Below are 15022 nucleotides of genomic sequence, written 5' to 3'. Positions count from 1 at the left end.
CTTCACGCCCAAACCGCTGAACCAATTTTGCCGAAATTTGGTATGGAGATACTTTGAGTCCCGGGAATGGACATAGAATACTTTTTATCCCGGAAAAACGTATGTTAGTTATTACATTTATGCTCATAGTTTAGGACTTTAGGCATTTAAAGCTAAGGCCAAACGCGACCAGGCGACTGCGAAGCGGAGCGTCAAGTTGTCAAATGTGTGTTTTGTATACAAAATAATTCTCTAAAGCGTTACCAATATTAAAATATCGTTCTCTTTGTTTCCAGACGCAATAGTCAGGCCGATCTTATTCTCACGTGAACGGTAGAGCGACACTCGGGCGATATATGGAGCGAGAGACGCCATCTACACCCAATACACATTAAAGTGAGTATTTTTAGTTCAGATTTGTGATGAAAGGCATGATGAGAAAGAGATGCTGACTGGTTGCACGGCTTGCACCCTAGTCACGACTTATTCTTGACATTATTCGATTGGAGTCATCCCTCTGGTATGCATACGAAAAGCTGACTTGATCGGTAAAATATAGGTATTTTCAAGTCCTCTCTTATTTTCAACCCCTCTGACTTTTGCATGCCAGTGTCACTCTAAATCCCCAATCTCTCTAGTTGAAGCCATTAAGGATTTTAAATATCGAAAACGCTCACTCGTTTAAGTGCCAGTCCGTCTGTTCCGATCTCATATTCTCCAAAGAATTATCTGTTTTCACCCACATCATCAAAAGTCCTGACCATCGACGTGTTTCAGGCAGGGGAAGTCGATGCCCCACGCGGCGCCCGCGAGCATGTCGGCGCCGGCCCGCCACCCGCACTTCTACACCGTGGAGGTGGGCGACACGCGCTTCACCATCCTCAAGCGCTACCAGAACCTCAAGCCCATCGGCTCCGGAGCACAGGGTATCGTCTGGTGAGTTTTACAGCAGAGTTTGCCACTCCCTTGCCCAACACCGCGATGAGCAGGCAGCGTGCAGGTTGGCGAGCTTCACCATCCTCAAGCGCTACCAGAACCTCAAGCCCATCGGCTCCGGAGCACAGGGTATAGTCTGGTGAGTGTCTCTGTCTACCAGATAGCGCCATCCCGCTCGCACAGACACCAAAGAGTTAGCGGAGCTTCACCACCCGCAAGCGCTACCAGAAACTCAAGCCCGTCGGCTCCAGCGCGCAGGGCAAAGTCTATGGTGAGAGTCTCTGCCTACCAAATAGCGCTGTCCTGCTCGCAAAGGCAGCGTGGATGAGGAGGAGCTTTACTATTCTCAGGAGGTTGCGCCTGAAAATGGTTTAGGGAGATAGAGAAATAGAATTCATTAAGCCCATCGACTTCAACCATTTTTGGTGAGTGTAATGGTTGAGGGCTTGCAGCTACCATTCTCTTGCCCAACGGGACGAAGAGCGGTCTGCACAGAAGTGACATGGTGTATTCTTCAGTTTGTCACTCTGTTCTGGTGACGGAATAGAGCAGGCCACAGTATCTCTCGATCCTGAAAATATGCCACGACGTGATTGCTACTTAATTTAGGCGCCAAATTTTTCTTTGCTCACTAAAGATTTTAGGTAATTGAATCCTTGCATGACCATCAAAGTGGGCGAGGGTATTTAAAGGTTTCAGTAGGAAATAAAGTATGAAAAGTATTTCTGGAATATAAATGAGCTGCGTCAATACGATATAGTCAGGTTATGAGCGAGTTGAAGGACCCTTGTGGCGAGAGATGGAGTATCACTCGAAGCGCCCGGCTTTTGAATATGACCCGACCAATCAATTTCATACTGCGATAGTTATTTGAAAACTTTGGTAATGTTATGTAGGATTATTATTTATTTTTTGTGGAATATAGAAGGCTGTTTATTTGGTTGAAACTTTAAAAGATAAAGAATGCTGGCATTTAAGGTTGTGTCAATGTTAAATATAAAATTTTCAGTATATTTTTAATTTTACGTTTTTTTATTGGCTATTGTACATTTTATTCCTGGCATAAGCTGCTGTAGTCATGCTGTAGTTTAGCTTGCACCACGCACATAATTGGCAAAGTTGCTGCTCGACCAGTTACGAAATTTCAGTCTGGCGCTAGCTCCAGTGCTTCAATATTTGATTTAAAGCCGTTGTTATTGCACCATACGATGTTCCTGGTCGAGCAACAACTCTTGTCCAATGTGACATAATTATGTAAATTTTATTTCACTTTATAATTTTCGCATGGTATTATTTTGAATATTTAGCCTATTATTTTGTACTTGTAAATTTTGTTAAAAATGTAAATTAGTAGTACAAACCCCAGCTAGTAGTCCCATGTCTCCTTAGCAACTCCTTTGTAGTACCCATGAAGTTTTTGCAACGATATAAACTATCCTATGTCCTTTTCCGGGCCTTAGAGCATCTCCATACCGATTTTCATTTAAGTTGGTTCAGCTATTAAAGCTTAGAGCGGCGACAAGGAAACAGACAGACTGCCGAACAGGCTGGCAGACAGACAATTAACACATTTATAATACAAGTCAGGATGTACATTGTATATAGCAGGGCGCGTAGTCAGTGAAGGTTTTGTTATAGCTGATCGCGCGCGCGGGCGGTAAGATGTTTCAGTACCACTCGGTGGAGCTGGGCGACACGGTGTTCACAATACCCGTGCGGTACACCGAGCTCGTGCGCAGGGGCGCCGGCGCGCAGGGCATGGTCTGGTATGTCTGCTGGTACACGATGCCCTGGTAGCTCAAACTTGGTGGCCTAATACAAATTGGAGACTCAATGGAACGAGAATGCCGTGTCCTGCTCTAACAACGCCATTTCTCGTTTGTTACAGTAGGACGCAGCATTCGGATTGAGTGTCAATACGGTTTCGTGGGACGCTGACGCTATGCCGCGAATCACGAAATTAATAGCACACTTCGACATTTAAAGATCCTTGCGGCAGGCGTACTTAAGGCTGTGTTTCCACTGAAGCGGAGCGGAGCTTAGCAGTGCCCGAATTGACCAATCGTGCTATTCCAGCGGAATGACAGCGAAGCGGAGCGAAGATTTCGAGCATGGTGATTGGTCAATTCAGCACCGCTAAGCTCCGCTCCGCTTCAGTGGAAACGCAGCCTAAATAGCCGTTGCTTACAATAAATTGGCAACAAACGCACGCACCGCGTGCTATGTGCTAGTTGGATAGTAAAGCTAGCTTGAGGGTACGTTTCTACCAAAGCTGCATCGCAAAGATGTGTGTGGTGACGTGTTTTTGAAAATTTGACTGACCTAAGCGTAGCGAGGATTGAACTGCACATTCTCTGCGGTCATTGGTCAATGCCTAGCGCGGCGAGCGTTTATTGAGTGTCGCGCGATGAAGTTTCCGAATCCGAGTCGAATCACGCATTGTGAATCGGGGCCCAGAACAGTGGGTCTGTAAGCATTTTCGCGGTTCGCGGCGTTGCGTCAGTGTTCAAACAGCCTTCGTCATATATTTCATAGACATCATCGAGTTTGTGAGTGCGACTTAGTCATTGGAGCAAATGCAAATCGCCAAGTTTAAGTTACAAGATACGGTTGGGGTTGTACCTGATACCTTGGTGCCTAGTGTCTCATGCCTTCATGCTATTTGTTTTCTTAACGCTGGTGCTCGCGATGTTCATTGAAAATATAACACTGCTCAGAGCTTTGGTTTCGTGGACTAACCGATTAACGAGTTCGGGACCTTTGGTGGAGACTTCGTCGATGAAGTTTGGAAGTATTTCACAATATTAAAATTGGGTTTTTGATGTCTGTTCAGAATATCATCGAAATTACTCAATTCTACTTGCAGCGTGCTAAGCTATTTACAAATTTTATCTTTTAAATTAAGTTATTTACAACTTGAGACTGTGTCATTCCACAATTTAATCGGATTTATTCACTGACATGCGGCGTCGTTGAAGGATTTTGTATGCTTATAATAATTCATATTATCACATTTTAAATGCTGTTCGGATTCCACCTTTTCGTATTTAACAGCGTTTGAATTTGATGATTTTAATAATAAAAACTTAATATCATTTTACTGCATGGCTATGTGTTTGAAAACTTATTTTTTGTATTACATTATTTTATTATATTATTTATTTTATTTATAACTATTATTTATAATATAGATAAGTTTATGATGTAACATAGATTTTATCATTAGGTACTTAACTCGATTCGTTTCTGCGCTTTCAGTCATTAATCAATTGTGGACTTGTGGTACCCTCGCCCGCTTTAATGCGTTTACATTTTTGCTAAAACATGAAAATAATGTGAACTAACTAAAAATGTTCTTACTATTTCACAAAATAAAAATCATGCAAACTTATTTAATTGTAAGAAAAATATTATTTTAATATTCGTAACAACTAAGCTTAGTTGTTACGAATATTAAAATAATATTAATATTAATAATAAGGAAGAGCTCTTCCTCATGTTGTGCCTCACACCTCTCCTGCTTTACCTCATGTCTCTTTCATCATGCCTTACGCCTTTTCTTTCGCATGCCTCTCATTAATGACGACCATTTAATGTTTTAGCGCGGCGTATGACACCGTGACGCAGCAAAATGTCGCCATCAAGAAGCTGTCGCGGCCTTTCCAGAACGTCACGCACGCTAAGCGCGCCTACCGCGAGTTTAAACTTATGAAACTTGTTAACCACAAGAACGTAAGAATACTTCCTGTTATTTCCTTAAATCTGTAGAGTTTACTAGAAATAAAAACGTCTGCGTTATAAAGTATAAAACTAGTTATACATAAAACATAACCTTGTAGAACTCCTTTAATTTTCAAATATTAAAGAAAATATAACTTCTTACTTAACTTGTGCAATTTGTGTTCATGAATTAATACTTGTAACTAACCGGTCGCATTCCGAATTCTATTGATTAGCCCCTAAACTAATATAAAGCTATAGTAAGATAAATCAAACGCTTTAGTCAAAACTTTTTATTGACGTATCTAAATATGTTTTTCAGATTATCGGCCTTTTAAATGCGTTCACGCCACAGAAGAGTCTAGAGGAGTTCCAGGATGTTTACCTGGTGATGGAGCTGATGGACGCCAACCTGTGCCAGGTCATCCAGATGGACCTGGACCACGAGCGGATGAGCTACCTGCTGTACCAGATGCTGTGCGGCATCAAGCATCTCCACTTGGCGGGGATCATACATCGGGTTTGTTTAGCTAAAATATTAAGAAGACGTTATTAACTCTAAATATTGACGGGGTATCAAAATAATAAGTACCTACTTCAGCAACCCTGTTCATTGTAACTTCAGTTATTGTATACCCACTGTCGACAACAGCACAAATTAGTCTTAAGGTCTCTGCATCGAATGCTGCCATGCTGTCAAGTTTTCCTCATTTTAATGACAAGGAGCTATACTTCTAATATTTCCAGGACTTGAAGCCGTCCAACATCGTGGTGAAGAGCGACTGCACGCTCAAGATCCTCGACTTCGGTCTCGCGCGCACCGCCGGCACCACATTCATGATGACCCCCTACGTCGTGACGCGCTACTATCGCGCGCCCGAAGTCATCCTCGGCATGGGCTACACGGAGAACGTGGACATATGGTCGGTGGGCTGCATCATGGGGGAGATGATCCGCGGTGGCGTATTATTCCCAGGGACTGACCACATCGACCAGTGGAACAAGATCATCGAGCAGCTCGGCACGCCGTCCGCGGCGTTCATGGCGCGCCTCCAGCCGACTGTGCGCAACTACGTGGAGAATCGCCCGCGGTACGCCGGGTACAGTTTCGAGAGGCTGTTCCCCGATATACTGTTCCCGTCTGACAGCTCCGAGCACAACCGTCTCAAGGTAAGTCCCGGCTCTATCAGAATGAAATGCTATTACGAGCCGATACGACATTCTGGAGTTGTATAAGGGTCAATTCAGACCGCAACGCGACGCGTAGATGTATTTCTAAATTTGTACTGAATTGACAGATTTCAATTGCGTGAGACGTCTTGCAAATCTGTCAAATGCGTACAAATTTAGAAATGCATCTACGCGTCGCGTTGCGGTCTGAATTGACCATTACGCGACAGTGGTAAATTCGTCACTTTCATAATCTTTTGTAATGAGGGTTTTCGATACATCATTTGCTACCAGAGGGACGGTAGGGTCTTTCGTGTCAGACAGACATATGAGAGCTACATCGTGACATGTGAAAGCTATTTCGTGACATATGACAGCTGTTTGACACGATAGACCCTACGGTTACATAGCGCCATTGTCATTTCCCTCATTGCGATGCTATTAGCTATGTCCACACTTTGCACTTTCATCTTCAATTTTCGTCATCAACTTTCATATTGGCGCATTCAATAATTGAATGCGTCAAGGAACGCAACGTCGCGGGCATGCCTCACGTTCGCTGTTGACTGCGCTATAACGTATGCCTTTGACGAACAGAAAAAGGCACAGTGTGGACAAAGCTATAAGTTTCTACCGTCATAATAATAATACCTATCTCCGAAATGTTATGTCCTTATAGCTTTGAAGTATGATAATACTTTTGCACATTTGCGTCAGCAGATATAAGGCCTGCCTTAACTATATGAAGTGAAGGACCCTGTAGAAGGTGTTTGTTAATATTCTCGATTATTTGAGGTAAATAACCCTGAAATTGGTATTACCTCGCGTTGTTACCCTGTAATCGGTACTTAACCCTCTCGCGTTATTACCCTGTAATCGTTATAGTTTGTGCGTTTTATGATGATATGCGTGACACATTATAATTGACAATAGTAGGGAAGTTACCTAACAAAAATTAATCGATAATTTAAAAATATCGAATCACTTCGTAAAGGAATTGCAATAGAAATTATCGATTTCGTACTGACATTTCAGTGGTGCCAGCGATTTAAGATGGCCGCCCTTTTTATCGATTTGATTTCGATTCGACAGGGTCAATCTCTATTGACATAAGTTCCGTTTCATGCATCTGACATTTTTCAAATGTTTTCGTAACAATATTTTTTTACAGTTAATATTTATAATTTTATATTAATAAGTTAGCATTTAGCAACTTTTCGTTTTTATTCATTTACAATTATAGGAAACATTTATTTTTGTAGATGGAATATAATTTATTACATTTTGATTTTTTTTGTTTTCTTGTAAAAAAAACCCGTAGCAAGGAATATGAAAACTGTCACCCATATCATCTTAAAACGCACAAACTATAATTTGACCCTGTAATTACTATTCCAGGCGTCGCAGGCCCGGGACCTGCTGTCCCGCATGCTGGTCATCGACCCCGAGCGGCGCATTTCCGTGGACGAGGCGCTGCTGCACCCCTACATCAACGTGTGGTACGACGAGGGCGAGGTCAACGCGGTGAGTGCCGTCCTCCTCGCACACATGCACAGGAGACAGTCTGTCTCTGTCCCGTATGCTGGTCATCGTCTCTCATTGTCATCCCACTCCCGCGCGACGGTAAACGCTCTCCAGCGCTCTGTCTGTCTCTGTCCCGCAAGCGTACGTATACATGTGAACATACACGCCCATGTGTACGTTCAGTACAACGTGTATGACATCGATGTCGACAAACTTCGTTTAACTTTGCATCACCTGTTGAAAATGAAGATTTCTGAAAAGTATTAGTTTTATTTACTTGATTTAGTACGAAATCAAAAATTTGGTACGAAAGAACTAATGAGGATTTTTGATATAACGTTTGCCACCAGGTGCTGCTAGGTAGCCTTAAGGTCTATCGTGTCAACTCGCTGTCATATGTCACGGTGTAGCTGTCATGTGTCACGATATAGCTGTCACAATATGTCTATTTGACACGAAAGACCCTACGGCTACATAGCTCCATGATTATTAATGTGCTCGTTATCATTCCAGCCGGCGCCAGCCTCGTACGACCACTCGGTGGACGAGCGCGAGCACACCGTCGATCAGTGGAAGCAGCTGATATACCAGGAGGTGGTGGAGTACGCGGCGCCCGCGCACGCCCCGCCCCCCGCGCACCCGCCCGCCGACCACGCCCAGCCCGCGCTCACCACATAGGTACGTCATCACCCGGCGGTGGGAGCAGCTGATATACCAGGAGGTGGTGGAGTACGTCATCATCATCCCTCTTCTGTGCTATGCCTGTCTCTGTTCCGCACGCGTGCGTATACAATATTTGAACCTACATGCCCACGTGTACGTTATCATCGTAATCGATAGATAATAATGCCTCACACTCTATAGTCTATGGGAATATTCATGAAAGCCCCAAAGTCAGACCGAGACTCGTGTATTGGATTTTTATTTTCTTTTTTTTTATTAAGGATCACAAAACCTGCCAGACAATTTACATATAAATAAAATGTGTAAAATTGTAGGCTACTCACCTACTACACAAATAATTAGCGCTAACCTTTATTATAAATAATAAATAATATAATAAAAACTAACTTAAACTTAAAACTTATAAATAGTTAATAATAATAAATATTATATTTACACGTATAGCATTACATATACACAAACACGTATGTCGATATGATATGTCGATACAATGCATCGATACATCATATCGACATGCATTTATCGATACGCGTCACACCCTACAGCAGGACCGGTTCCTTTGTTTGCGTACGCGCAGAGCGTACAACTCGAGCCGGCCAGTAGTCTAGTCGGAATCGCTCCCCGCGCCACGCATATTACGTGTGCCGCTAACCGTATCGCTACTGCTTACTTTTGCGCTATAGACTTTCTATTTTCTATGTATTTTCTCTTTCCGCTGTTTCTTTGTGCTGTGCGCTATTAACTATATTATATCGTCTTCGTGAACTTTCTTTGTGCCTTCTGTGTTGGAACTATATACATGTGTATGTGGAATAAAACTATTCAACGTGAGTTACCTTTTTCTTCACATACATACTGGAATTGTTACCTATACTGGTGACGCAACCCCCAAACTGGTGACCACGCCTAGAATATGGACAAGGAATTTCACGACGCCAGCGCCATGCCTACAAAATCTGCCACGCGGTCGAACGATGCTGCTAGTGAGGGGACACAGTCGATACCCAATGTCGATGTTTTTAAAGTCGGTGTACGTGTTCCCCCATTCTGGCCGGAAGAACCAGAGATATGGTTTGCGCAGGTGGAGGGACAATTTGCCATCTCAGGTATCACAAATGACCTGACAAAATTTAATTACGTCATTGGCCACCTGGACGTGGAGCAGTCCAGAGAAATTAAGGACATAATCATCAGCCCACCTTCAGCAAATAAATATGACACCTTGAAACGGGAGCTGATCAAACGGCTGTCGGCATCGAGGGAAAAGCAGATCAAGCAGCTTTTGATGCACGAGGAGCTTGGAGACCGTAAGCCCTCGCAATTCCTGCGTCACCTCAAGAGCCTCGCCGGTGCCGACGTCTCTCAGGATTTATTGAAGACCATCTGGACAAGCCGACTCTCCCACGGTATCCAGACAGTGCTCGCTGGTCAACCATCTTCGTCTTCCATCGAGGACCTCGCGGATTTGGCCGATCGCGTTCATGAACTGGCCACTCCCATGCCAGCTGTGGCGTCCACCAGCCAAGCTGTTCCTGGATCTGCACTGGACGCGTTAGCCAGGGAAGTAGCCGAGCTGAGACGACAGGTTCAGCGACTCTCGACGGGTAGAAGAAGCCGACCACGTTCCAGATCATCGGGACCTGCTCGAAGAGGATCAACATCCAGGTCAAGACGATCCGACTCCAACTATCGCAAGTTCCCGCTCTGTTGGTATCATGCCAAATATGCGGAGAAAGCCAGCAGATGCGTGAAGCCCTGCGACTACATGGCGGGAAACGCAAAGGGCGGTCGATAATGGCGACTGCTGACTGCCCTAACTCAACTGGTCGCCTGTTCGTGACGGATTGCGAGTCGAAGATGCAATTCCTGGTCGACACTGGTAGCGACCTCTGTGTCTTCCCCCGGTCCTTGCTGCGTGATCGTCGTACGAAAACGGACTATAATTTGTGTGCTGCGAACGGTTCTAGTATAAGTACTTATGGTTATGTTCACCTTAATTTAGATTTTAGCCTTCGTAGAGTGTTTCCTTGGCGTTTTGTTGTAGCTGATGTTACAAAGCCTATTATAGGCGTAGATTTTTTAAATTATTATAATCTTATTGTAGATTGCCGCAACAAAAGATTGCTTGATTGTAACACTTCTATATCTTGTAACGCTAAAATTGTAAAGGATTCCGACATAGCCTCTGTTAAAATATTGACAGGTGAGACTCGTTACCACAAAATCCTTAAGGAATTTCCCGAGCTCACCCGTCCAACCGGTATACACCGCACAGTAACTCATAACACTGTTCACCACATTCGCACGACACCAGGCCCTCCAGTTTCCTGTACCCCACGTCGTCTAGCACCCGACAAGTTAAAGATAGCTCAGAAAGAGTTCCAGGCCATGATTGCCAATGGAACGGCTCGCCCTTCACAGAGCCCCTGGGCTTCGCCTCTCCATCTAGCACCCAAGAAGGAAAACGGTTGGCGTCCCTGCGGTGACTACCGCATGTTGAACGCCCGCACTGTGCCTGACAGGTATCCGATTAAACACATTCACGACTTTGCCCATGATCTTGTTGGCTGCAAAGTGTTTAGCACCCTGGATTTGTTGAAGGCGTACAATCAGATACCTGTCAGTGCTGCAGATATTCCGAAGACCGCAATCATAACTCCTTTTGGACTCTTCGAGTTCCCATTTATGACCTTCGGACTTCGGAATGCGGGCCAAACCTTCCAAAGGTTCATGGATGAGGTTACCCGGGACCTAGACTTCGTTTTTGTATATCTAGACGATATCTTAGTCTATTCCCAGGATGAGGAGCAGCACGAGAAGCATCTTCGCCAACTTTTCAACAGGCTCAGGGAGTACGGCATGCTAATAAATACGGAGAAGTGCATCTTCGGTGTGCCTGAGGTAACTTTTTTAGGTTATTCTATCTCGGCAGCCGGTTCCAAGCCTTTGGACAGCAAGGTGCAGGCGATCAACCAATTTCCTGTTCCTTCAACAGTGCGTCAGCTCAAGGCATTTCTCGGTATGCTAAATTTTTATAGGAGATTTCTTCCTCGAGCAGCTGAGGTCCAGGCTCCATTACATGCGCTTCTTAAAGGCCCTATCAAAGGCTCCCAACCCGTCAACCTGACAGGCGAAGCCCTTGAAGCCTTCAACGCGTGTAAGCGCAGCCTAGCAGACGCAGCGTTGCTTGCCCACCCTGACTGTACTGCTACTCTTGCTTTAGTCACCGATGCATCCGACAAAGCGATCGGCGCCGTTTTGCAACAGTTTAAAAACGGTGCATGGCAACCACTGGCTTTCTTTTCCCGCAAGCTTAGCCCGTCGCAGGTGAAGTATTCGCCATATGACCGGGAGCTGCTTGCAATTTATGAGGCCATTAAATACTTTAGGCATATGCTTGAGGCCCGGCACTTCGTCATCTATACTGACCATAAGCCGATCAGTTTCGCTTTCCATGAACGGAAAAAGAACTGTTCGCCTAGGCAGTATAGACACCTTGACTTTATTGCCCAGTTCACCTCTGATATCCGACACATATCCGGCAAGGATAACGTGGTTGCCGATACGTTGTCGCGGATTGAGGAACTGGGTACGCCGGTGAGCCTCGAAGACATAGCCCAAAGTCAAGCTTCAGACCCTGAATTGCAACAGCTTCTAGCAGACGGCACATCCCTGCGATTGGAGAAGCTTGTGGTGCCCGGTAGTCGTCTACCCCTGTACTGCGACGTTAGTACAACGACCTCCAGGCCTTTTGTGCCGAAATTTTATCGAAGGCAGGTTTTTGATAGCCTGCATTCGTTAAGCCATCCCGGTGTCAGTGCATCTGCCAAATTAGTCGCAGAGCGCTTTGTATGGCCAGGCATTCGTCGGGACTGCAGACAATGGGCTCGTGCATGCATGGCTTGCCAAAAAGCTAAGGTCAGCCGCCACGTGACTGCGCCCCTAGGTACATACACCTTGCCAAGAGTGCGATTCCACCAGATCCATATAGACCTTGTGGGTCCCTTGCCGCTATCGCAGGGGTATCGCTACTGTCTTACCGCCGTCGATCGATTCACTCGGTGGCCGGAAGCGGTACCTATCCATGATATGACTGCGGAGACAGTTGCCCAAGCGCTCTTGTCTACGTGGATCGCACGTTTTGGTTGCCCCACTCAAATCACAACCGACCGTGGTCGGCAATTTGAGTCGGCCTTATTTCAGTGCCTTTCGAAAGCCACTGGCTTTGACCACAGGCGGACGACAGCTTACCATCCCGCATGTAATGGCATGGTGGAAAGGTTCCACCGGCAGCTTAAGGCTGCCATAGTTTGCCATGCCAACGACAGGTGGACCGAGTCCTTGCCATGGGTCCTTCTTGGCATACGAACTGCCTTTAAAGAGGATCTCCAGTGCTCCTCTGCAGAGCTAGTATATGGAGAGCCTTTAAGGTTGCCAGGCGAATTTTTTGACCCTGCAGACGGTGGTACTACCGATACGTCTGAGTTTTCGGCCCGCCTTAAGCAAATTGCTAGAAGGTTACAACCCACAGCTGCTTCCCGACACTCAAGCCCTAAAGTATTTATTTATAAGGAGCTTGCTACCGCTGACCATGTCTTCCTTCGTGAAGACGCAGCACGTGGCTCTCTCCAACCTGCTTATTCAGGACCCCATAAAGTGTTGTCGAGGGACGACAAAATATTTAAAATACTGCTCAAAGGCAAAGAGGTCACAGTATCTATAGACCGCATAAAACCGGCCTTCATACTGTCTGACCATACAACACTTGAGCATTTACCAGATGTCCAGAAAAAATATTTTACTCGTTCTGGACGTCGAGTTAAATTTCCAGATTTTTATCGCCCATGACGGTCTCTGGAGGGGGGTGGTGTAGGCTACTCACCTACTACACAAATAATTAGCGCTAACCTTTATTATAAATAATAAATAATATAATAAAAACTAACTTAAACTTAAAACTTATAAATAGTTAATAATAATAAATATTATATTTACACGTATAGCATTACATATACACAAACACGTATGTCGATATGATATGTCGATACAATGCATCGATACATCATATCGACATGCATTTATCGATACGCGTCACACCCTACAGCAGGACCGGTTCCTTTGTTTGCGTACGCGCAGAGCGTACAACTCGAGCCGGCCAGTAGTCTAGTCGGAATCGCTCCCCGCGCCACGCATATTACGTGTGCCGCTAACCGTATCGCTACTGCTTACTTTTGCGCTATAGACTTTCTATTTTCTATGTATTTTCTCTTTCCGCTGTTTCTTTGTGCTGTGCGCTATTAACTATATTATATCGTCTTCGTGAACTTTCTTTGTGCCTTCTGTGTTGGAACTATATACATGTGTATGTGGAATAAAACTATTCAACGTGAGTTACCTTTTTCTTCACATACATACTGGAATTGTTACCTATACTGGTGACGCAACCCCCAAAAAATTATTAAATATATTTCCGTTGTCTGGTAATAGGTACAAGTCCATCAGCCCCAGTAGACAAGTGGCAAGCGATTATCGTAAACGCTAACAAAATGTTTGCGGTTTGACATAAGTCATCGCTTCGCTAGCGAATACCAATGTCAAATCCCATGACACTGTAGGTATATAATATATGAAGTTTCCTGCCATATGGACTTTAGTAACTTATACATTTTGTATGTAATTCCAGGTAATGTGCGAGCTCGCCGCCGAGATATAAGCGGCGCGGGTACTGTACATAGTGCGACACGGGGCGGCGCGCAAGTGCGTTCTCGCCGTCACAATAATTACATAGGCAGTGTACACTAGGATAATTAGTTTGGTGGTGGAGTCGCCGGTACCTAGTGCTTCTGTTAAACACTAGAAAGGTAGTCAATAGGAACGAAAGAGAAAGATGCATTTCAAATAATTATGTCGAAGGAAAATAGTATAAGAATGAAAGAGAAAGGAATATACAGAATGTAACAAAAATATGTAGTAATAGTTTAGGGTGTGTATGTGTCATTATTTACAGTTCACTGTGTTAACCAGACAAGAGTTACCTACTTTTGTCTTCCTAAACAGTAAATTTTATAGTCTATATATTAAAGGACATTAATCACCCTAAAGCATTATCAATCATTTATGTTACAGCCTGTACATAATATATTATGTCAAAATAACATAGTGACATCAATGAAATCATGAAAAATGTAAGAAAAAGGAATATAGTTATTTGCTTAGGCTGTTGAAAACCAACCTTTTTTTGCGACTCCACCGCACCCTGTTATGTACTGTAGTCTCTTCCTATTTCTTAGTCTAGCGTAAGTTTAGTTCGTTAAGCGGCAATTTTTATTTGTATAGGACATTTGTTTATGATCGGGCGGTTCGAATGTGATGATACTGATGGTCCTTCTTATTTGCAAGCAGTGCCTTTGTGAACAGTGACTTTGACATTAACCTCCTTAGTGGAAGTCGGTTAAAAGAAGGACTTTTGGCGCCAATCAATTTTATGTGTATGATTCGTGCATTTCGTTCTGTGTACAGATGTTTACGGCGGTATTTAATATTTTAAGTGCAATAAATAGTTTAATGTGATGAATTTACTGAATACAGTTGGTATAACACATGGCTTTGTCAGAAGAATGAATGACTAGTGTTTACGGACGGTGACATTAAAAAAAAAACAAGTTGATAGCGCGTAATTTAAAAATAGAAGGATTTTCACGCTTGTAGTTTTTTAGACGCTTTGATATTTTGTGTAATGTACGGATTGTATTGTTGAATATTGTTTATTTATTGTTTATTTTTGTTCTTATTATTGTTTTTGTAAGTGGTATGTGTACACTCGAGCGGTTGCAAGAAAGTATATTATGAAAAAACAATTTAGCTTATTTACTGATAAATAAATGATTAGATCGCAACTTAATTCCACGAAATAATATCGATTATATTTGTAAAAAGTTGACGCAAAAAAAACCAAAGCGCCACCTAAAATAAAAACGTAGTTTGTAGTTATCGCTAGACGGCGCTTTCG

The 15022-nt window shown here is 43.8% G+C and overlaps 2 protein-coding genes across 5 annotated transcripts in view; both read left to right on the top strand.

Moving 5' to 3' along the window:
* Positions 1-14661, top strand: part of LOC121735340 (stress-activated protein kinase JNK) — a 132915-nt gene extending 118254 nt beyond the window's left edge. For 2 of the 4 annotated variants that reach the window (XM_042126130.1, XM_042126131.1), the window contains exons 4-11: positions 276-375; positions 757-915; positions 4518-4647; positions 4958-5155; positions 5383-5805; positions 7204-7329; positions 7843-8007; positions 13697-14661. In XM_042126130.1, coding sequence (XP_041982064.1) covers positions 770-915; positions 4518-4647; positions 4958-5155; positions 5383-5805; positions 7204-7329; positions 7843-8007 — 1188 coding nt within the window. In that variant the 5' untranslated portion in view covers positions 276-375; positions 757-769 and the 3' untranslated portion in view covers positions 13697-14661. Of the gene's footprint in view, positions 1-275; positions 376-756; positions 916-993; positions 1055-2553; positions 2682-4517; positions 4648-4957; positions 5156-5382; positions 5806-7203; positions 7330-7842; positions 8008-13696 lie in introns of those variants that run through there. The other 2 variants (XM_042126134.1, XM_042126132.1) reach the window with 2 other exon arrangements.
* LOC121735628 lies at positions 8927-9808 on the top strand. The gene has a single exon (XM_042126524.1). The coding sequence runs from the start codon at positions 8927-8929 to the stop codon at positions 9806-9808; it is 882 nt and encodes a 293-aa protein (XP_041982458.1).
* Positions 14662-15022: the final 361 nt, after the last annotated feature.

This window comes from Aricia agestis, chromosome 17 (genome assembly GCF_905147365.1).
Source record: "Aricia agestis chromosome 17, ilAriAges1.1, whole genome shotgun sequence".
Classification (NCBI taxonomy): Eukaryota; Metazoa; Arthropoda; class Insecta; order Lepidoptera; family Lycaenidae; genus Aricia; species Aricia agestis.
The sequence above is the reverse complement of the archived record's forward strand: the minus strand, read 5'-3'. Positions and strand labels throughout refer to the sequence as shown.